This window comes from Sus scrofa, chromosome 1, assembly GCF_054392235.1.
Source record: "Sus scrofa isolate SSC_HxYL_T2T_F1_AM1 chromosome 1, Sscrofa_HxYL_maternal_Yorkshire_Landrace_v2.0, whole genome shotgun sequence".
Classification (NCBI taxonomy): Eukaryota; Metazoa; Chordata; class Mammalia; order Artiodactyla; family Suidae; genus Sus; species Sus scrofa.
In genome coordinates, this window is record NC_139383.1 from 201,242,340 (window position 1) to 201,263,832 (window position 21,493).

General features: G+C 45.3%; 1 protein-coding gene and 1 long non-coding RNA gene across 3 annotated transcripts in view; both read left to right on the forward strand.

Moving 5' to 3' along the window:
* PRKCH (protein kinase C eta) overlaps positions 1-14,399 on the forward strand; it is a 233,037-nt gene extending 218,638 nt beyond the window's left edge. Inside the window, exons 13-14 of the mRNA XM_021062478.2 lie at positions 11,592-11,735; positions 13,127-14,399. Coding sequence (XP_020918137.2) covers positions 11,592-11,735; positions 13,127-13,273 — 291 coding nt within the window. The 3' untranslated portion in view covers positions 13,274-14,399. The remainder of the gene's footprint in view (positions 1-11,591; positions 11,736-13,126) is intronic.
* LOC146406957 (uncharacterized) lies at positions 229-4,984 on the forward strand. Of its 2 annotated transcripts, none has more exons than XR_014820318.1 (3): positions 229-316; positions 427-558; positions 4,683-4,984. It is a non-coding gene; the product is annotated as an uncharacterized LOC146406957 (long non-coding RNA). The 2 variants fall into 2 exon arrangements; XR_014820317.1 differs by lacking the exon at positions 4,683-4,984 and adding an exon at positions 1,802-2,047.
* Positions 14,400-21,493: the final 7,094 nt, after the last annotated feature.

Consider the following 21,493-nt stretch of genomic DNA (forward strand, 5'->3'; position numbering starts at 1 on the left):
GCTCAGTGGGTTAAGGCTCCGGCCTTGCCGTGAGCTGTGGTGTAGGTTGCAGACTTGGCTCGGATCCCATGTTACTATAGCCCTGGTGTAGGCTGGCAGCTTCAGTTCTGACTGGACCCCTAGCCTGGGAACCTCCATAGGCCACAGGTGTGGCCCTAAAAAAGACAAAAAAAAAAGTAGCTTATAACATGCTTTTGCTCCTAAATTTTACAGAAATTAAAGTGTGTGGGCTTATCTGTCATCTTGCCTCTCAGATTTTATCTGGCACATTGTTTGCAGGAATCACATTTGCCTCTCTGCAGAGAAGGAACCACAGGTAATTTGGGGGTCTTCTTTTAGCCCTGAGTGTGTCCCACATCATCACCAGGCAGTTGACCGAGTGGCACTGAGCTTGATCCTTTCCCTTTCCTTCTCCCCTCCTGGCAGAAGTTGGAATGGTCAAGGAGTCAGCCAGGAGGAGGCTGAGGAAGTGGAGGGAAAGCTGGGACCAGTCACGCAGAGGATCCAGCTCTGGATCTTTAGAGTTGATTTTTCAAATAGTGTTGGGAGAATCCAAAAGTAAGTACTAAAAGGTTCTTTAATGGGAAGATGGTTGACATTCAGCCTGACAGCCCTTCGCCAGGACTGGAGCTCCCATATGCTGAAATGGAGCTTCTCATATGGTCTTTGTCTTTCTCTGACTTACTTCACTTAGTATGAGAATCTCTAGTTGCATCCATGTTGCTGCAAATGGCATTATTTCATTCTTTTTTATGGCTAAGTAGTATTTCATTGTGTATAAGTACTACATCTTCTTAATCCATTCATCATTTAGGTTGCTTCCATGTCTTGGCTATTGTGAATAGTGCTGCAGTGAACACAGGTGTGCATGTATCTTTTTGAATTATAGTTTTGTCTGGATACATGTCCAGAAGTGGGATTACTGGATCCTATGGTGGCTCTATATTTGGTTTTCTGAGGAATCTCCATACTGTTTTCCATAGTTTTATATTCCAATTTACATTCAATTGGATTCAACAATCCAATTTATAGTCCCACCAACAGTAAAGGAGGGTTCCCTTTTCTCCACACCCTCTCCAGCATTTGTTATTTGTAGATTTGTTAATTATGGCCATTCTGACCTGTGTGAGGTGGTTTCTCATTATAGTGTAATTTGCATTTCTCTAATTAGTGGTGTTGAGCATTTTTTTTTTTAGCTTAGGTAGTCTAATTTTTTTTATTGTTATTTCCCCAACACAATTTTTTTTCCACTGTACAGCATGGGGACCCAGTTACACATACATGTATACGTACTTTTTTCTCCCATTGTCATGCTCTGTTGTATCTAGACATAGTCCTCAGTGCTACACAGCAGGATCTCATTGTTAATCCATTCCAAAAGCAACAGTTTGCATCTGTTAACCCCAATCCATCCCACTCCCTCCCCCTCCCCTTTGGCAACCACAAGTCTATTCTGCAAGTCCATGATTTTCTTTTCTGTGGAAAGGTTCATTTGTGCTATATATTAGATACTAGACATGAGTGATATCATATGGTATTTGTCTTTCTTCTTCCGACTTCCTTCACTCAATATGAGAGTCTCTAGTTCCATCCCGTTGTTGCAAATGGCATTATTTCATTCTTTTTTATGGCTCGGTAGTAGTATTCCATTGTGTATATAAACCACACCTTCCTAATCCAATAGTCTGTCAATGGACATTTGGGATTGGAAAAATTAATATTGTAAAAATAGCTATACTACCCAAAGCAATCTACAGATTCAATGCAATCCCTATCAAATCACCCATGTCATTTTTCACAGAACTAGAGCAAACAATCCAAAAATTTATATGGAACCACAAAAGACCCAGAATTGCCAAAGCAATCCTGAGAAACAAAAACCAAGTAGGAGGCATAACTCTTCCAGACCTCAAGCAATATTACAAAGCCACATTCGTCAACACAGTGTGGTACTGGTACCAAAACAGACGTACAGACCAATGGAACAGAACAGAGAACCCAGAAATAAACCCCAACACCTATGGTCAATTAATCTTTGACAAAGGAGGTAAGAGCAAGAATATAAAATGTTGAGCATATTTTCATGTGCCTATTGGCTGCCCATATATCTTCTTTGGAGAAATATCACTTATATTTAGAATCTAAAACATGACACAAATGAACCTATCTATAAAACAGAAACAGACTCATATAGAACAGACTTATGGTTACCAGGGGGGAGAGAGGAGGAGGGAGTAGAATGGACTGGGAGTTTGGGGTTGATATATGCAAACTATTACATTTAGAATTGATAAGCAATGAGGTCCTGCTGTACAGCACAGGGAACTATATCCAATATCTTAGGTTAGAACATGATGGAGGATAGTATGGGAAAAAAATATATATATATGTATGTGTGGCTCACTATGCTGTACAGCAGAAATTGACACAACAGTGTAAATCAACCACACTTTTTTTTAAAGGTGGGGGGAAAAAAAAAGCTTCTCCGCAGGCCTCTTACAAGACTCCTACTACCTTCAGAAATGGACCATTCACTAGAATTCCAATTTGGCACAGTGGAAACAAATCCAACTAGGAACCATGAGGTTGCGACTTTGATCCCTGGCCTTGCTTAGTGGGTTAAGGATCCGGTGTTGCCGTGAGCTGTGGTGTAGGTCACAGATGCAGCTTGGATCCTGTGTTGCTGTGGCTCTGGTGTAGGCCAGCAGCTGTAGCTCTGATTGGACCCCTAGCCTGGGAACCTCCATGTGCCATGGGTGTGGCCCTTAAAAGCAAAAAAAAAAAAAAAAAAAAAAAAAAAGGAGGGGGGGAGATGGACCATTCACTCACAGATAGACCAGGCTAGTGTTGGCAGAAAACAATAAAACACCAGCATACTAAGTTTCTAAGAGGCTTCATTTCTGATTATCTTAAGGCTATTCTCAACTTCCTTCCCCCCATTTTAGATTATAAGTTTCCTAAATAGAGAGGTCCTAACATTTGACCTATATGTGGCTAGCAGTGTGAAGGATTTTTTTTTTTTTAATGACATACTAATAACCACATGACTCTTTAAATTTCTCTCAGGCAGGAGGATAAAGGGGTCAGAGGTTTTGTGGAATGAGCATGAAAGTCTTCTGTATAAAGGTTGGCTGACTCATGTCTGTGGGTCAGAAGAGCTTTTTGCTTTAAGTTGGAAAATCTCTGACAGAGGTAGCACACTTTGTTGTCTTTCATTTGTCCTTTCCAACTATCAACTACAATAATTTTTAGCAGTTGATGTGTAGGTTTGTTTGGACACCCAAGATAATGTGTATCCCAGATAAAGAAGGTTGTTGCCGTAGGTTTCATCAGGAGAAACTTTTAGTTTTAGGGCTTTGTGTAGAGTGACTTTGGAGGGTCTTGTTTTTAGCAGTTGCTTCTTTTAAAAAAAATATTATAGTTGATTTATGATGTTCGGTCAATTTCTGATGTACAGCAAAGTGACCCACTCATACATATATACACACTGTTCTTCTCACATTATTTTCCATCATGTTCTATCCCAAAAAACTGGATATAGTTCCCTATGCTCCACAGCAGGACCTCATTGATTATCCATTCTAAATGTAACAGTTTGCATCTATTAACTCCAAACTTCTAGTCCATCCCACTCCCCTGCTCCCAGTTTCTTCCTTTCAGTAGCTATATTTTGTGGGATCACAGCTGTCAGGAGAGCTTCCTTTTGCCTTAACTCTTGGAAGTTACTGGAGAGCAATGAAACCCAGCCTATCAGTCAGAGTAGCTCAAAACTGGTTTGCCTGGAATAAAACCATCTTGGCCAACAGCACTGGCTTTGGCACAAGAGCTTGACCTTGGGCTTCCAACTCTGAGACTCACCTCTGACCTTTACCTTTTTTGATCCAACATTATCATGTGACTTGAGTGAAGCTACTGAGATAGCTTGGGTTTCAGAGGACGCTCTAATGAACATAAAACACAGGTAAGGCAGAGTGTTAAGAGCATTGACAAGGAACGAAGTATATGCTCATGAAAAGGCTGCTGGATTCCAGTCACAAGTAGGATGGAAAATAGAGCCAAAAAACTTGCTGCAGATTTTAGTACTGCTTCTGCCCTAGTGCAGGAACAGGAAGAGTACAGGGCATTTTTGTTCTTGATTTCTTTAAGAGGAAATAAAGTGTACTGTAAATTATGTATCTGGAGAGCTCTCACGGATAATTCTGATGTGTTAAGCCATTGATCTGCTCGCATTTTCAAGTATCCTTACATACCTGCCCACTCCTTCGGTAACTAGGCCATAGAGATCAGCTTAAACAAGTTTTATGTCATTTTTATAAAGACACATCCATTTCAGACCCAAGGAAAATGTGGCATTTTTAAGTGAGGGCAGCAAGCTTTACTTGTATGGCAAGCCTCTTTTTTTTTTTTCCTCTCTCTAAATCCAAGTAGAGAAGAAGGAAAGGATAAGATTGCCAACTCTCGCTGTTGGCAGAGACCCTGGAGGATGTTGTCTGCCCTTCCACCTGATGCCAGACAGGCCATTCAGACTCTTCCTCCAGCATCTCCAATAAGATAGAAAGGGCCCTCCTGGGAGGAACAGACTATCACTTATTGGCATTGAGTATTGGATTTGGGGGGGGGGTTAATTTTCCTTATTTACACTCCTTTAACTTCCACTCTCAGAACTTATTTCTCCCATTTAGAACTGCCTCTTCTGGCTGACGGCACTTCTGGTATTTGAAAATATCAGCAGTGTCCTATCTCTCCTTCTCCAATATCAAGACCCTCAGTTGTTGGAAATACCACCAGGTGGCCAGAAGGAAGGATTCCTGGGGTTCTTTTCAAGACTGCTCCTTTTCTCGCCCTTCTCTCAGTGCCCGAGCCCTCCAGACACTCAGAGAAGAATGTCTCGTGGGCCAGCAAAGGGAGTGCAGCCTAAATAAACATACAAAGTGCTGTGCATTCCCATGCAGGCAAAGTCCTAAGGGTCACCCCAGAATCGCTCCTTGCTTGTCAGTCCACACTGCTCTTTCATCCACAGTCCCAATGAGAAGAATGGTAGAATCAAAAGGAGATTAGGCATAGTGAGTGAGCTCAAAGGCTTCCAGTGCTAGAAGGCCTGGGTTCAAACCTCAGCTCCACCACCCTCAAACTGGGTGGCCCGGGACATATTACTGGTGGGTCTGTTCCTCAGTTTCCCAATCTGTATTTCCTTCCCTGCTGCCCCATCGGCCAACTCACATGCACAGCCTTGTCTCTCTTACTGCTGCTCTGGGCTGAATAGTGTTGCTGGCACAAGGGGTTCTCAGGTCTGTGCCCCTCCACCGCAGCCGGCATGATGGGCCAGAAGAAGAGAAGGTTTGTGACCAGTCTTTCTGAGTAAGTCAGACTCTGCCTGTGACAGTGGCAAAAGACAGAGACATGGGTGGCTGTAACATACACAAGCATGCATTTTATCCACCCCAAGGTGGCCATCAGCTCTGTGTCCATGGTGAGGTTGGCCATCACAGCCGTGAATCCCACTCTATACTGTGTCCTGTGTTCTGTCTCTGCTCTTCCTCCTCAGGACTCTCTGGGGAGCCATAAAATTCCTTCTTCCTCACTAGGGGCATCTCCCTGGAGTATGGATGGGAATGTCCTATGGCGTGATTTCCTGACCTCTCGCTTGTCAGCGCTAATTGCTAACTCTCAGGCCTTTGGTCTGAAGTTGAAGGAAAGGGAGTTGTTTTGTTTGCCCAACAGCCAAATGGCAGTGTTCTCTCTCTCCTGGAAGAAAATATTTTTAGATTAATTGCTCTACTTATATAACTAGTCCTCTTCCTAGGAAATCAGATGGATTTTTGAAAGAAAAAATACTTTTTGTCATTGCCTACATTTTAGTGAGTTGCAAAGTGCGTTTGGATCCTGTTGTTATAGACACTTTAATACACAGGCTGAGTCAGAACTCCCTCCTGTGGAACATCTGACAACTAGGAACCAAAGCTGCCTCAGGTGGAACAGAGCCCCCAGGATTTGACAAGCGCTATCGCTGACCTCAGACTTATGAGACAATGCTCCATTGCAGCTTCACCCTGCATTTGCACTTCCCTCCTCTTGTTAAAGCAGATACAACTGCATGTTAAAACCAGACTACTATCTGTGTTCTTGCTTTTAGATTGTCTTTAGAAAGCTTTGCTGTCAGGGAGTTCCCTTTGTGGCACAATGGCTAACGAATCTGACTAGGAACCATGACGTTGCGGGTTCGATCCCTGGCCTTGCTCAGTGGGTTAAGGATCCAGTGTTGCTGTGAGCTGTGGTGTAGGTTGCAGACGTGCCTCGGATCCTGCGTTGCTGTGGCTCTGGCTTAGACCAGTAGGTACAGCTCCTATTGGACCCCTAGCCTGGAAACCTCCGTATGCCATGGGAGCGGCCCTAGAAAAGGCAAAAAGACAAAAGAAAAAGAGAAAGATTTGCTGTCAGAAAAATTATTTTCCCAAGACCCTCGCCACCATCCTCCTGCTGGAGTCTGGGACGGTGAGGGTAGAAACAGACCTCATTCTCTTTCCTGGCTGCAGAGACAGCCAGGTAAGCCTCAAGGTCAAGGCGTACCTCAGATGTTCATCTCAAAGTCTTTTCAGTGCAGGCCCCTGCCCTAAGGGAGAACAAGCTGGCGCTCCAAGGAGGTCAATAGATACTTGCTGAGACTCACCAGCTCTGATTGAGGGCTTGCTTTGTGCCCAGTATTTTACACTGATTTTCTTATTTACTCATCAACACATTAGGAAATACAGGAAGATCTCCAGTTTATAATTGAGGAATGTGAGGCCCAGGGATGTTAATAAACTTGACCAAGGATACAGCTCACTGGGGGGAGAACAGCATCCAAACACAATTGTCAGGCTGCAGGCAGGCCTAACCAATTCACCTCTGTGCCCTCCACATCAGAGCCGCTCTTACATCCAGCCCTGGCTGGCAGGATGCTTCACAGGACATTCTGTTACAGACCTGGTCCAAATCACTTAGGTTTCTTCACACGGGTGTTGGGGGTGGGTGGCCTAGTTGACTTCTTTCCCCTGTCATCGTGCTTCCTCTGCAGCCTTGAAGGAACTGTTGTTTTTCGTTCCCTGGCCAAGTGTGCTTCTGATTCCTTTAGGATCCTCTAGATCAATTCCACTATCATCAGGGCCCCAGGAGGAAGAGGGATAGGAGTCCACACACTCTGGTAGCTGGAGACTTCTCTGTGGGGGGGCGAGGGGGAAATCAGGTTTTCCGCTCTGGCCTCCTGACTCTTTGCAGCTTATAAAGTGCTTTCCTTTTGATCCTAGCAAACATTTTGCTTCCTTGGGTGAATGTCTCCAGAATCTCTCATGAAGTTATTTTCCTCCTTGGCTCACGTCCCCATTGGGACCACAGTCAGGGAGAAGGTCAGTTGAGGTGAGGTAGGTTTTAAGCAGGATCCGAGGAATGGACGCGTGATTGCTCTAAACACCATCATTGTTCATTTGTTTGGCATCTGGGTCCCAGGGGGGACATAAGGAGATAGACGATATTTTCTGCAGCAGAATCACTCCATTGCTGGCAGCGGGATTTTGGTGCTTACTTAGGGTGAGTTCTGAGCTGGACCTAGGGCAGCATATCCATCCTGTCCCCAGCCCACCCCAGATACCAGGAAAGATTCCTGGCCTGGGACTGATGTCAGTGTTCCTTGAACTTCCCATCTCTGCATCTTTAGAGCAGGGCAGTCACAGAGGGGCTATAACTGTGCCCCTCTAGACTTCCACTCCCTTATCACCTCCCATAACCTCGTCTCCTCTCAGAACAGTCCCTCTCCTGGTTTCAGTTCCACAGCTTTCATCCTCCTCTGGCTCTCTCATGAACTCCTGCCTGCCCTGTGCCTAGATCAGAGTCAGCACAGCCTGCAGGGAGTGGTGGGATGTGGGGCTGACCAGGGAGCATATGCCCCAGCTAACATGGTAGCTGCTGTTCAACTCCAGGCCACTTTGACCAAGAAGCAGCTCAGGTCCAGTGTTCCAGAACATTCCATCTTCCAAGAGAATTTGGAAAACTTGACTTTTATGTGATGTGACATTTCCTACTTTTTAAACGTTTGCCAAGTAGTTAAAATTATTTTAAAACCGTCTGTGTGGGCCAAATAAAATGTCTGCGGCCTGGGGCCACTCTCCGTGCTATTCTCTCCCCTCCCCCAACCAGCCCTGCCCTCCCTGCTTTAGCGGTCTCTCACCACACAGTGGTGTCCTGGGGAGTCAGAACTCTAACTGTGGCCGGCACCTCAAACTAGCACCCCTCGTCAGCCCCGGGTGGATGTTTGCACATCACAGATGCACAGCTGAGCTTGCCCACCTCCCAGATCTGTAAGCTCCTGAGAAACATTGGATGTTTTTGTTCTGCTGACAAAACAGATGTTCTGTTACTACTGCTATACTTCTCTTAACACTAATACTCCCAACAGTCAGTGCTCCTCTGTTTCCCATTTCTGTTACTCGCCACCCCTTCTCTGTCAGCCGAGAGGACCCTGGGACCCCGAGTTCCTCCTGCCCCTTCCCCCTACTCCAGGCAGGGTGGCATGCATGCATTCTTCTGCCACAGGCCCTCCGGGACTTGCTCCCCGCTTTTCCTCTCTGCTGATTAGGAAGTCTAGTTTCTGAATGCATCGTGTCTTCTTAGCTACTGTCTTGGCCTCCTAACTAGTGACCCCACCAGCCATCTCTTACCTCTCCATTAAGGACTGACCCATCATGCTGTGGCTTGCGTCATCTGAGTCACAGGGCAGCTCTCATCAGTCACCTCTCCATACGCTTTTGACGGGTCCTCAGCCGTCCTTTCATGCCAGCTGTTCCACCCTACATGGTCCACCACCAATGCAAGCCGGTGCGGGCCTGTGTCCATGCCAGCTGCGTTCTCAGGCATGACTGCCCTCTTCCTTTCCACCTCTGTTAATTCTGTGCGTCCACCTCCTCTCTCCAAATGTCACCTCTTCCATGTGGCCACCACCTGTCTTCTCACCACCAGCCCCCACTGCTGTGGCCCTGCCTCTTTCTGAAGCTTCACTGCCTTTGACTGTGCCTCTCTTCATTTCATCCAGATGTGTTACAGATGAAGTGCTTGCCTCTGTCTCCTTCTCTTGATCAGCTCCTTCCTGGGGAGACACTGTCCTTGTCCTGTGTTTCCCCCACCCCACAAGGCCTAGTGACCTGCCTTGCATAGATACTGGCAAACCATTGTAAACTGAACTTTTATGAACATGGAGGATGGCTGTATCTAAAGGGTTCAAGATATGCAAAGTTAAAACTGCTTGGATATTCCAAAGGAGTTATCAAAATTCTAAGTCTCAGTTAGTCAAAGGGTTATTCTGTCAGGACTTCATTTCCAGGGATGCAGTTTTTCGAGAACAGCCGAGAGTTGGTCTGCTTTTTCTTGGGCAGCACCCCTTGGAAGCTTGGCTTCTGTGCCAGGGAAGAATAGGCAAAGTTGTTCGGATACCGGGGCTTCTGCCACCCTGGCAGTGAGAGCCCCACTCTGTTCCTCTGGCCCAGAAGAACAAGCTGTCCCCACATATTCACAAGGTGTCCTCTGCTCGCACCATTGGCAGGCTGGGGAATTTCTCACAAGCCCTCTGGGTCTGTTCTGCCGGCCTTGTAGCTTGACTTTTTGGCCCAGCATTTTCTTGTTAATTAGCTCTTAGAATAGACACTGCTATTCCAGCAGGATTGTATATCCTATTGACTTTCTTAAGGAGGGAATCATCTCATTTCTTTTGTGTATTTTCCCCTGCCTTTCTGAGGAGCGTCCATACCGCACGAATGCCTGGCTCTTCCAGAACAGAGTTGTTTATGAGAGAGATTTCCCAGGCCCACAGTGACCACTGTGTCAGTCTGGAGTGCTAACTGCTCTGAATGGATTCTAGCTCTGAAAGCTGCTTTTACTTCCCAGTTCTGCCTCCAAATCTAGCACCACCATGCCTTTCATTCCTTGTCTCTAAGATCCAGGAGAAGCCTTTAACCCCCATCATTGTCTTCATTTTTTACCAGCTCCCCTTTGAAGCATTTTAGCACTTTACGAGGTCTGTCCAGTCAGATTCACTTAGGGACTGTGACAGCCTCCACCTTCCATGTGATCATGTTTGTTTGAAGCAACCTGAGAGGTGTTGCAGCTTCGGACACCTGGCCTGGCAGGGCTGGCCACCTCCTAAACCTACCCTCTCTTGTGTGCGCCTTCCTGATTTTTTTAATAAATTTATTCTGTCAGTTCTACTCCAAAGCCATTTCTATGGACACGCAATTACTTTTGTCTTGCGTTTATAATTCAGACTTGAAAGGGGTGCTTAGGGGCTATTATAAATTTGTTTAAAGGTCAGTTTTTTAAAGTTTCCCCCAACCCACCCCAGGGCAATTTTCTCTTAAAAATGGGAAATTAAGACTTGTGGTTACCAAGAGGGAGGGGGAGGGAGTGTGGAGGGGATTGGGAGCTTGGGGTTAATAGAGGCAAACTATTGCTTTTGGAATGGATTAGCAATGAGATCCTGCTGTGTAAACTATGTCTAGTCACTTATAATGGAGCATGATAATAGGAGCAAAAAGAATGTATACATGTTTGTGTAACTGGGTCACCTTGCTGTACAGTAGAAAATAAATTATATTGGTGAAATAACACTAAAAAAAAAATTTTTTTTTTAATGGGAAATTAGTTTAGTGTCGTTGAAACTGAAAATTACATTCTGGCCATGAAAAGTGAATGGTCCTCTAACTGGCACTTGGTCAGGAAATGATCAGAATACCCGTAAAGGACTCCTTTGTGAAAGTAGACTTAGCCTAGAACATCTTGAAAGGGGCTCAGCCACAGAAAAGTATAGAAATACAGAGGATTTACAGACCCACATGCCTGGAATGTGTGGCAGTGCTCTTCATTTTTGGTCTGTGTTAGCAAGCGTCTCAGTCACGAAACATTTCCAAATGGAAGGGCAGGAGAGAAGCGAGCATCTTAAAGCAAAAAACAAAACAAAACAAAACAAAAAAAAACAAAAAAACTTCTCACTCAAAACTATGCTATCTTTGTCGCATAAATAAGAGGGGCCAACTTTGTTTTTCCTGGCGCCTGAACACAGAACTGTAAGTTTTTCGCCCTTGCGGCTTCCTCACACAGAGCTTCAGAATAACGACTCTCACTCTTCTCTCTGCGGTCTCGGCAGAGAGCCGACTGCGTCTTTCGGAAAAATGGCACAGCTGTTCTGAAAAGTAGCCCCATTCATAAGACACCGGCTGTCTACAACTGCAGTGCTGGAGAAAAGGCACCGTAGTTTATAAAGAGTTTCTTTTCTTTCAAGGGGGAAAAAAAAAACCACGGTATTTACAGGAAAGAAAACTGGACCCTTTTAGTTTTATTTTAGTTGCCATGTCTGAAATGGCAGTGGGGACGGTCATAAATACACACAGGCAATTGCGCCTTTACCCAATGACTCATCGTGGCTGAGCCACCCGTGATGGAAAATTCAGCTAGTTAAGCAAGATCAGCCAGAAAGCCTCACACAGGCCCTCCTGCCAGAGCCGATGCCTACTGTCTTATGACATACTTATCGTCTAGGATTGAATGACTGACCTGCTTTCTCTCCCTCTCAGTTCATGACCAAGAACCCCACCATGCGCCTGGGCAGCCCGAGTCAGGGTGGTGAGCATGCCATCCTGAGACACCCTTTCTTTAAGGAAATCGACTGGGCCCAACTAAACCATCGCCAAGTAGAACCACCATTCAGACCCAGAATCGTAAGTGTCCGTGACCACCACAACAGACTTTTTTTTCTTTCATAAAACATCACAGTGTTCCACTCAAGTCTGCTGAGCAGCTAGCAGGTCCCTTGTGGAATGACCAGACCGGAAGTTGAGCCTGATGCTTTGCAAGGCAGCCTCACCCAGGATGAGGCTGGGCTCCTTGCTCCCAAGGCACCATTTCTCCATGTGCCAGGGTTACTTCCCATCAAATTTCCACCTCTTACTTGCCTGGGCCCCATCCTCCCTCAATCTAAGTTGGATTTCCTGAGATCTAAGAGTCCTTAAAATTTTCCAGATTTCCCCAAAGGAGTAGGGTTGAGAAATTCATTCTCCATAACCAATTTCCTCATGCTCCTTAGTCAGGGGACCTTTCCCAAGCCCCTGAATGTTCCTCCCTGCCCTGACCCTGGCTCCCTGCCTTGGTGAGCTAGGGTCTGTGACAGATATTGCCACATAGGGTTCAGGCCAGTAGAGGCCAAGTCCCCTTGACTGGGAAATGCTGGAACACTGTGGGTATGTCCCCGAGTGAGGCAGCTGAGTGGGCTGGCATTCCTGGGGGCCACCTCACTCTTCATTTGAGAGCTAAGCTCCTTCTCAAGTGTGGTCAGGAGAACCACAGTGGGAAGGCAAACAAGCAGGGGCTAGCATTGCATCAAGGGTTAGGACGAGGCAGAGAGGGAAGGATCAGTGACTCAAATAGGAGACGTCAGAGATCTTTTCGGCATGAGTTTTTAAAGATGTCAAATACCCATTTCCAAGCATCCTTAGTTTAATCTCTAACAAACACCCAGAGGTTAAGCCACTTCCTTTAATGGGCATCCCCCTGCCAGCTCGTCTGGGAGGAGGGTGAGCTTTGCCAGCAGGGCAGAATGGATCTGACTGGTGAGTAAAGTGAGAGGCATTTGTTCCCTAAACTGAGTGTTTCCAAGAAGCCTTTCAAGAAAATCTCTTCAAGCATATAGACCTTTGTACAAACAACAGGTGGGGCAAGTGTGAATTGACGCAACCTCTGCTGACTTGCATGCCCCTCAGGAAGGCCTGATGCGAAGTGGTACCTCAGTGCAGTGGAGCGGGGGGACCAACCAGCCAGCTGCGTTAGGTGACTGAATTCATTCCTTAGCTTCCCAGCCTAAGGCCGGCCTGCTCAGCAAGATTTTTGTGGGGTTAGTGAGTTGGTGGTTACCAAATACCATAATGGTACACAGTGCAGAAGAATTAGTAATAAAGCACTGTCTAATCAATTGTCATGACTGTAAATAACGCACGCTACCAGGAGAGTTGTGGAACAGTTCTCCCAACTCACTGGAAACGGCTTAAATCCCATGGAAGAGGAGTGAGTCTCAAGTGCCTAAAATCTGAAATTTATCTTGTTTCCTTTTTGACAGAAATCCCGAGAAGACGTCAGTAATTTTGACCCTGACTTCATCAAGGAAGAACCGGTTTTAACTCCAATTGATGAGGGACATCTTCCTATGATCAACCAGGATGAGTTTAGAAACTTTTCCTTTGTCTCTCCAGAATTGCACCCATAACCTTATGCAGAGTGGGAGAGATGGTATGAGAATCAAAAGGGGATGGAGATTTTCCAGGAGTTTCCTATGTGGGCACGTCCCCAGGATCAGCCTTAGAACAAGAACCTGACCTTCGGGGGCAGGTGGAGAACTCTGTGAAGGACGGAACTTCAAGAGATCAACTATTTGAAGTCCCATGGGATCGCGGTGCTGGCAAAGAGTTGATACCGACATGAGATGTCATGAGGAAATTCACTGCTCAGCCCATGCATTTCCATGGCTCCTTCAGACTTGAGATATTAACAGTTGGAGCCAAAAGGAGAAAGGGTGTGAAGAATAAACTAGATCCCAGAACTTCTGAGCCAATCAGGCGTTTTATTTCAAGAGACAAACCTAGACGTTTTAGGGACCACTGCAAGCTGTTTTATAAGCCCATGAGCCCATAATACTGGCAGTCTGCAGCAAGTCTCGAAATGCTTGTGAAGAACTTACAGAGAAAGAAATGAAGAGCTTTCCAAATAGGATGATTTACTCTGAAGAAACAAAAACTGATATCCATAAAGCTCACAACTTAAAGCCCTCTCTTAACAGGTGGGCACCCAGGCCACTGCTACAGCTTATTCTTTTATCCTTACTTTCACTTAATAGATATTTATTGAGTGCCCAGTGAGATGGTGCCACAATACCCAGTAGCATAAACAACAGATTTGTGTTTACCAAGCTTTCATTCCTAAGTTACATGAATGGCATTTGCCTTCCATGAAATGCCTCTCCATGCTACATATGTCATACTTTGTCTGCACCTAGCTTCTCCCATTAGGCAGCTCACTGCCACAACACAACTATCTGCGTAATCAGCAGGTGAGCTCAGGTGCTTGCTGACTTGCGGAATCTTGTCGTGGGCGATGTGTTCATGCCGCTCTGGACTCAGTGAAGAACCGCTCGTGCTGATGAGCAGACTTACCACTTATACCTTAGCAATTTATTTAAATTATGTTTTGAGAGATAAACTTGTCTGTTTGATATGCATTTTAATAATTAGAAATGGCTCTTGTAAGCAGGACATTTATCAAAGAAGGACCTGCTATGCCTGTGTATGCAGTTGGAGAATTTTATCTGGCTGAAATAAATGCATTTTGTAACAAAAGGGATTTTTTGAAAGATATGTCCACGCCCCACTAGGAAAGGAAATACGTAATTGAAATAAGCTTTGAGCAGAATGGATAGAACACTTGACTCAAAGCAACTTCTGCTAGCAAAGGCTGGTATCATGTGGTATCGCTTAAATGCATGTGGCCTGTCTCTTCTTAAACCACAATTTTCGTTTTGAATCAGGGTAATGACAGCTAAGTGTTGCTACCACAGGCTGACCCTCAAAGTCTCAGTAGCTAGACATAGTCAATACTTAGTTTCATTCTGGGAAAGTATTGTACACGCTCAATGGGCCTTCTCCCAACTCGTAACTATATGCCCTCTGCTCCTGCAACTTCCAAGGTTGCCATAGCGAGGGAGCAGAGAGAGGGGGTGGTGCTCACTGTTTAACTATCTCTTCTAGGAGGGGCACATTGTCACCTCTGCTCACACCAAATTGACCAGAACACAGCTTCCCTCTAACTACAAACAGGACTGGGAATTATAGAGCCACCAAAGAGTATCTGAGTAGAAGTGACCGTCTCTGTTGAGGATTCTTTTTTCGCATTCCAAGATGAAAAAATGACTTTGGAATGAACAGAGTGACTTGGAGCCTCCCTTTCCACATGTTTAGCTCGGAGCAGTTCCTGGGCACTCTCACCCCTGTCATTTGACTAGATCTTCACACTCTTCCTGTAAAGTAGGGAGTTCATTCTACCACTGGCTGCAGTGTGAATACCATAGTATATTTTACACATGAGAACGAGTGGCTCTGAGAAGTTGGTGACCTAGATATTTCAAAGTTTGGTAAAGAGTTGATCCAGCCTAGAGTCTAAATCTTTGAAGTTCTACTCCATCAGACTTCTGGAAAGGGAGGGCTCATTCTGACTCTAGGAATCTTTCAGCCTTTGCAGCTCAGCGTCTTCTCTTGCTCCATGGGGCTGAGTAGCTACTTGATATGGTTGACTTCACCATATAAAGAACCACAAAGAATAAAGCAGGCCTCCCTTGTTCATTCACAAAATCCATTATCACAGGCCTGCAGAGGACCCAGGTGCCCTCTTTGAGGAGACTGTGCAATGATTCAGCAGCCTCTCTCACCACAATCTATTCTCAAGCCTGCTACCTGGGCCCCCCGGTTTGGCTTCAGTCCATTCTCTTAAGATAATCCCAGACCTCTCAGATAGATTAGCTGACAGCCAAAGATTCTGCAATGACAGGACTTCCAGCACTTTTCTGCCTCATCCCTCTTTCTCATTTGAGGGGAGAGAGGAGGGCGAGGATATTTACTTAAAACTCGGACTCTCCAACTCCAGGGTGAGAGCTGTTTGCTATCTTTCTTCAGTCCTCCTAAACCGCCCATCCCTTCCGGAGATCGCAACGCCACCAGCCCACCCTTCCTGAGGCAGACTGGCCACAAGCCATCTGAGCAGCAGGTGCTGAGTCTGCTGGGGCTGCCCGGGTCCCTGGACTCAACGGGCACTGTGGAGGTCAAGACAAGGTCACACCGACACTTTCTTCCCGTGTGATCATCTTGCTTCTTGGAAAAGGAATCCTGAGAAACCCTCAGGCTTTATCACCCGGTGCCCTCAGCCCCACACCCACTGTCCCTACTCACCCAAGCTACTCCACACGACCTAACTAAAGGAGCCATGCAGCCTCGAGTGCTTGAGAGGAGGATAACCACTGAGCACTTGCTTTGAGATGCCTTTACCGCAGAAGGGGTTTTCACTTAATAATGGCTAACATTTATTGCATTATGTAGGAAGTCCTCTTTCAAACTCTTTAAGTGTATGTACTCATGCGATGCCCTGTGAGAACTCTCATCTTCACACGGATGGGGAAACTGAGGTATTTAGAGCAATCAAGTAACTCATCTGAAGTCACCTAAATAAAGCAGCAGGGTCAAGATTAGGACCAGGCAGTTTAACTCCAAAATCCCTCATTTTAGCTCAGTTTGTTGAAGTTCCTCTACTGTGGCCAATTTTATTTTTCCCTCTTTTGAGAGCATTGAGAAGAGTAAAAAAGGGTGTAAACCAGCTTTAGCAGAAAGTGCTAAACAAATTGCCAACTGGGCAGGAGGGTATTACTCATCTGGTATCTAGGACCATTTATCAGCAGTGAAATTGTATGATTTGCATGTCAAAGGCCTAGAGCTGCTCACCACCCCCCCCTTAAAGGAACTGGGGCAGGCCAGAATGATGCAATCAGGACTTGGACCTCCTCCCAGAGGAAGAGGAAATAGTCTGGGTCACACCAGATTCTGTAAACCCTGTCTGAATCCCTGGGGTAACCTCTGAGCTGTGGGGGTGGGGGTGGGGCTGTGGGGTTCCAGTCCTTTTTTCTCCCCTTCTGGAGGAGCCTCTTCATGTTTTGGTAACCCACCCTTGCCACCCACCCTGCTGGTAGTGTGGCATCATCAGGAAGGAGGCTTATAGCCTAGGAGCTGCCTAGGCACGTGCATGTTTACATCTACAGAGCTGGTGTAACTTGGTAGCAAAGAGAAGAGCAAAAATAAACACACCCCATTATCATTTACTGATCTTAATTGGGTACACAGTGCCATAAAAAATATTCCAGCCACAGGTTTGGCTTTGACCATATCACCAGCCAATGCTGTCAAGCTCTTGGTTTTCTTTATTCCCAGATTTGGTCATCCTGCTTGCTTAGTCTGGCTGTGTTGACTTAAAATAACTAGACAGCCCACTGTGATTGCCCCTGGCTCCGAGTCACAGTGGGTCCTTCTAATTTTATGTCATCTGAGGATCAGACTCAGATACATCCAGAGACATTTGCAGTGAGACAGTGGAGACATTTGCAGGAGCCCTGTGGTCATGTGTTGCTCTGAACTGAGGTGCGGGTTGGAAAGAACAGGCCCGAGTGCAGCCATAAATGAAGATTTGTCATCTCCCTTCCTTCCCGTGCTTCATTAGTTAAGAGTGCCACCCTTGGCTTCTTCCTGTCCCAGCCACCCCACCATCACCTCTACTTCCCTGTCAGCTGCTCTTTCTCTCCCCACCACACCCTTTATTCCCTAGTGTAATAAGTCCGTTCTGCACTCTCCCTTCCTTATTTGATTTTCAGAGCCCAACCAGTCATAAAGCCAGTTTTTCAAGCACCATACAACATAAAATCCTGATTTGCCTATTTACATTATAACCCAGAATTGGCAGCCGCCTTCCCCTTGCATTTCTGCATCTTTGGCACCACTCTCCCCACCCTGTGTTAGCCACTGCCCTGGTACAGATGCCCCTGAGCAAAACCCTGCCTGTGCCACCTGCCCTGGTTCTGGGAGGCACGACTTAGCAGGAGTGAGCTAGGTGGAGCACAAATCTGTGCCTGGAATCTGTGTCTTAACATGTGTTCTTGGGGAAAAGGTGTAATTTCCCCAGCTTTCTCTCATCCAGCCAGTTCTGTTCAGCCTGCAGCTCAGATCAGAAGAACCTGTGACCACAGGGCTCATTTGTGATTTGGGAGTGGGACTGATACCTGCCTTCCCTATGTTATTACTGCAGGGATTACCTGAGGTACTCCAGGTGAAGCCTGCACCATGGGGGGGGGGTAAGGGGGGACATGGAGAATACTTGGTTAGTCATGGTGATAATTACTGTCAGCTATTCCAGAGAGCCAAGGCAAGGTGGCATGTGACATTCCCCAGAAAATGGGCCGAGGGGGACTCCCGTATTCTTCATGCTGCCCATCTTACCTATGGGGGTGCTGAACCAGCTCCAAGTTGGAGGGATCTATACTTTCCTAACTAGTTGACAAGAGAGATTTCTCAGGAGACTTTTTAAAAAACTTCTCCGAGCAAGTTTTGAGTCCATCCTGCCCTGACTGACATGCAGAGTCAGTATGAAGCTTGAACCTGTGCTCCTCACTCTAAGAAAAGATGCTAAGAAGGGTCCACAGTTTTATTAAAAATGGCTCTTTTCTCAAGCCTTTCAGGAATTCTTTTGTTCTGCTGAATTTAACCTGAAGATACATTTAACTCATTTCTGACCAAACAACACAGGGACCACGCCCCAACACCAGCACATGCCAGGAATCCTCTGGACACTCAGCACACCTGTGGACCAGTTTAGACAAGAGAAAATGTGTGTCCAAGAAGCCTATTACATCCTGGTATGCCTAAGGGTTTGAAGCGAATTATAGAACATAGAGCCTTTTCTTCCTGGATTAAGATACCTATGAAGGTTTCTGGTAAACCACAGTCCTGTGTGTTCTTACTAGAACCTGGGATGTAGCACCCTGTCCTCATGCAACACCCAAGACCACCTAGAGCTGCCTTTCTTATGCCACCAAAGCAGTTCTTACCTCACAGAGATCTCATTCTTCTAAAGACTTGGACCATAGCTGAGAGAATTTAGGCTAGACAAAGTGAAGATTGTGTAAGCACTGAATATAGTCAAACATTCAAGTGGTTGTAGAGGTTGAAACTGGAATCTTCTTTGAAGACATTTCAATTTAGAAAACCAGGAATAGTCTAGTAGTCATTTGAGCTGACAAGAGTCAGTAGTGACCTGGATGATCTCTGCAGTTCCTCTTATGCTTTTAAGACTAAAGGCGAACAGAGGGATAGGTTTCAAGACATCAACTCCATACTACTCTTGCCACACACAAAACCTCCATCACTCATATTTCCTCACCATCCATCTCTGTCGAGTCTTCACCCCCAGCACACCCATACACCCTCTCTGCAAGCTCTCTCCATCTAAGCCCCCTGTTAAGCTCACACAAGTCCCTTGTCTCCAAAATCACATGTCCCCATCTCATATGTGGTTGCTCTTCATATTTCTCATGCTTGTTCACACATGGAAAGGAAAAAGGCTTTCTAAAAGCACAATCAGCACAAGATCACAAGAAGGATAAGCCCCCTTCCATCAATTATAACCGAGCACTAGTGAATGAAAGAGAAAGCCACATTCTTTCCTCAAAGAAAATGATTTTCAAGGATACAATAGTCACTGATAAGATATGAAGGTGATAGCAATTATTTAAGTACAAGCAAAATTGCAGAATTATTTAAGTAGTAATTTATGAGCACTGGAAGTGGTGTTAATCACTGTACAGGAGTTCATAAAAAAACAAGTCTTGAAAGTCTTATTTTGATAGTTACTAGAATGGTTGATAAGGCATAGATGGCTGGTTTCACATAGCTGAGTCTCAAAAATATACATAACAAAGTCTTACTTGTGGCCTAGCAAGATTCTATGAACAATGATATCAAAAGTGTGGTGATAAATATATTAGTATCAATCTGGAATAGTGTTCTACAATCTTGAATAACCCCTGCTTCCCTGGGATTAACAGGGAAATTGCATGCCTTCCTTTAGTCTTATTTTGGATTTCAAACACTATCATGGCCAACCACAAAATCTGACAATGAGACAAAGCACTACTTTTTTTATGCCCTCTCAGGAAATTCTGATACAAAAGAGCAAAATGGAGCTTAGAGATAAATTCACTCATGAAAGTAATATTTATTTAGCACTGACTATATATATGGCTGGCATAGTCTTGTGGGTGGGAAAACTACAATGAATTAAAAAAAAAAAACCAAAGATATCTGCATTCATGGAATATACATTCTAATCTAGAGATCTTATATTGTTTACACCAAATTTAACCTGCTCAGTGGTAAGGTAGATTTGTGGTCTTGTCTTCCACATAATTGTATTCATGGTACAATGAAGAAATACAAGAAAGAAATATGTGCTGTTGAATGATACAATCAGAGTTGGGTGTCAAACACCCACTTTTTAAATCCAAAGATAATGCTCTTTCTCAGTCTTATGTTGGAACAAATTTAAGAAAGAAATGTACTCCTTCCATGCTGTGGCTTCCTCCAGACCTCTCAGCATGGAAGTTGATTGGTACAAAGGATTCAAGATCTCAAGTACAACTGAAGTTCCCTGGGATTTTGGCTCAAGAAAGGTGATAATTTACTCTACATCCAAAGACAAAAAGAAGCCACAACAAGATGGTAGGAGGGGCACTTTCACAATAAAATCAAGTTCCATACCTATTGGGTGGGTCAGCCACATACTGAAAATAATTCTATCACAGAGGTCCTTACACAGGAGAAAAAAATTAACCCCATGTCAGGCCCTGCATTCTGGGCATCTGGCATTGAGAGGGTAAGTCTGCAGAGAATTTGGCTTTGAAGGCCAGCAAGGCTTGAGTTCAGGAGTTCCAAAGGACTGAGGGAAATAGAGATTCCATTCTTTGAAGATGTACATAATGTTCCTTATGCACTGGGACCCAGGGCAAAGCAATGACTCCATGGAGCCTAGGCCAGACCTACCAGTGGGCCTTGAAAGTTTTCTTCTGAAAGCAAGGGTCAGTTGTAGCTCACTGTGGTGGCAAGAAGACACTAGTGGCAGAGGACCCAGAGAATATTCTTTGGTGACAGCTCTCCCAGAGGTCACCACTTTGGCACTGAGACTGTACCCTACCCAACAGCCTGCAGGCTCCAGTGCTAGAACACCTCAGGCCACAAAACCAGCAGGGTGAGAACACAGCCCCACCCATCAGCAGACAGACTGCCTAAAGTGGCCCTGAGCCCACAGCAGTCTCTAAACACATCCCTTGACACGGCCTTGCTCACCAGAAGGACAAGACCCAAATTGTCCCCCTAGTGAGCAGGTATCATTCCCTCCCATCAGGAAACCTGCACAAGCCCCTGGACTAACCTCACCCACCAGGGGGCAGATACCAGAAGCAAAAGATCCTGCAGCCTGTAGAAGGTAGACCACAAACACAGAGTGTTAGACAAAATGAGACAGCAGAGAAATATGTTCCAGACAAAGGCAAAGAAAACCCCAGAAGAAAAAGCAAGTGAAGTGGAGATAGGCAATCAACCTGAAAAAGAACTCAGAGTAATGATATTAGAGATGATTCAAGATCTCAGAAAAAGATGGAGGCACAGACTGAGAAGATACAAGAAATGTTTAGCAAAGAGCTAGAAGATTTAAAGAGCAAACAGATATGAACAATACAATAAATGGAATGAAAAATACACTAGAAGGAATTAATAGCAGAATAAATGAGGCAGAAGAATGCATAAGTGAGCTGCAAGACAGAGTGGTGGAAATCACTACCACAGAACAT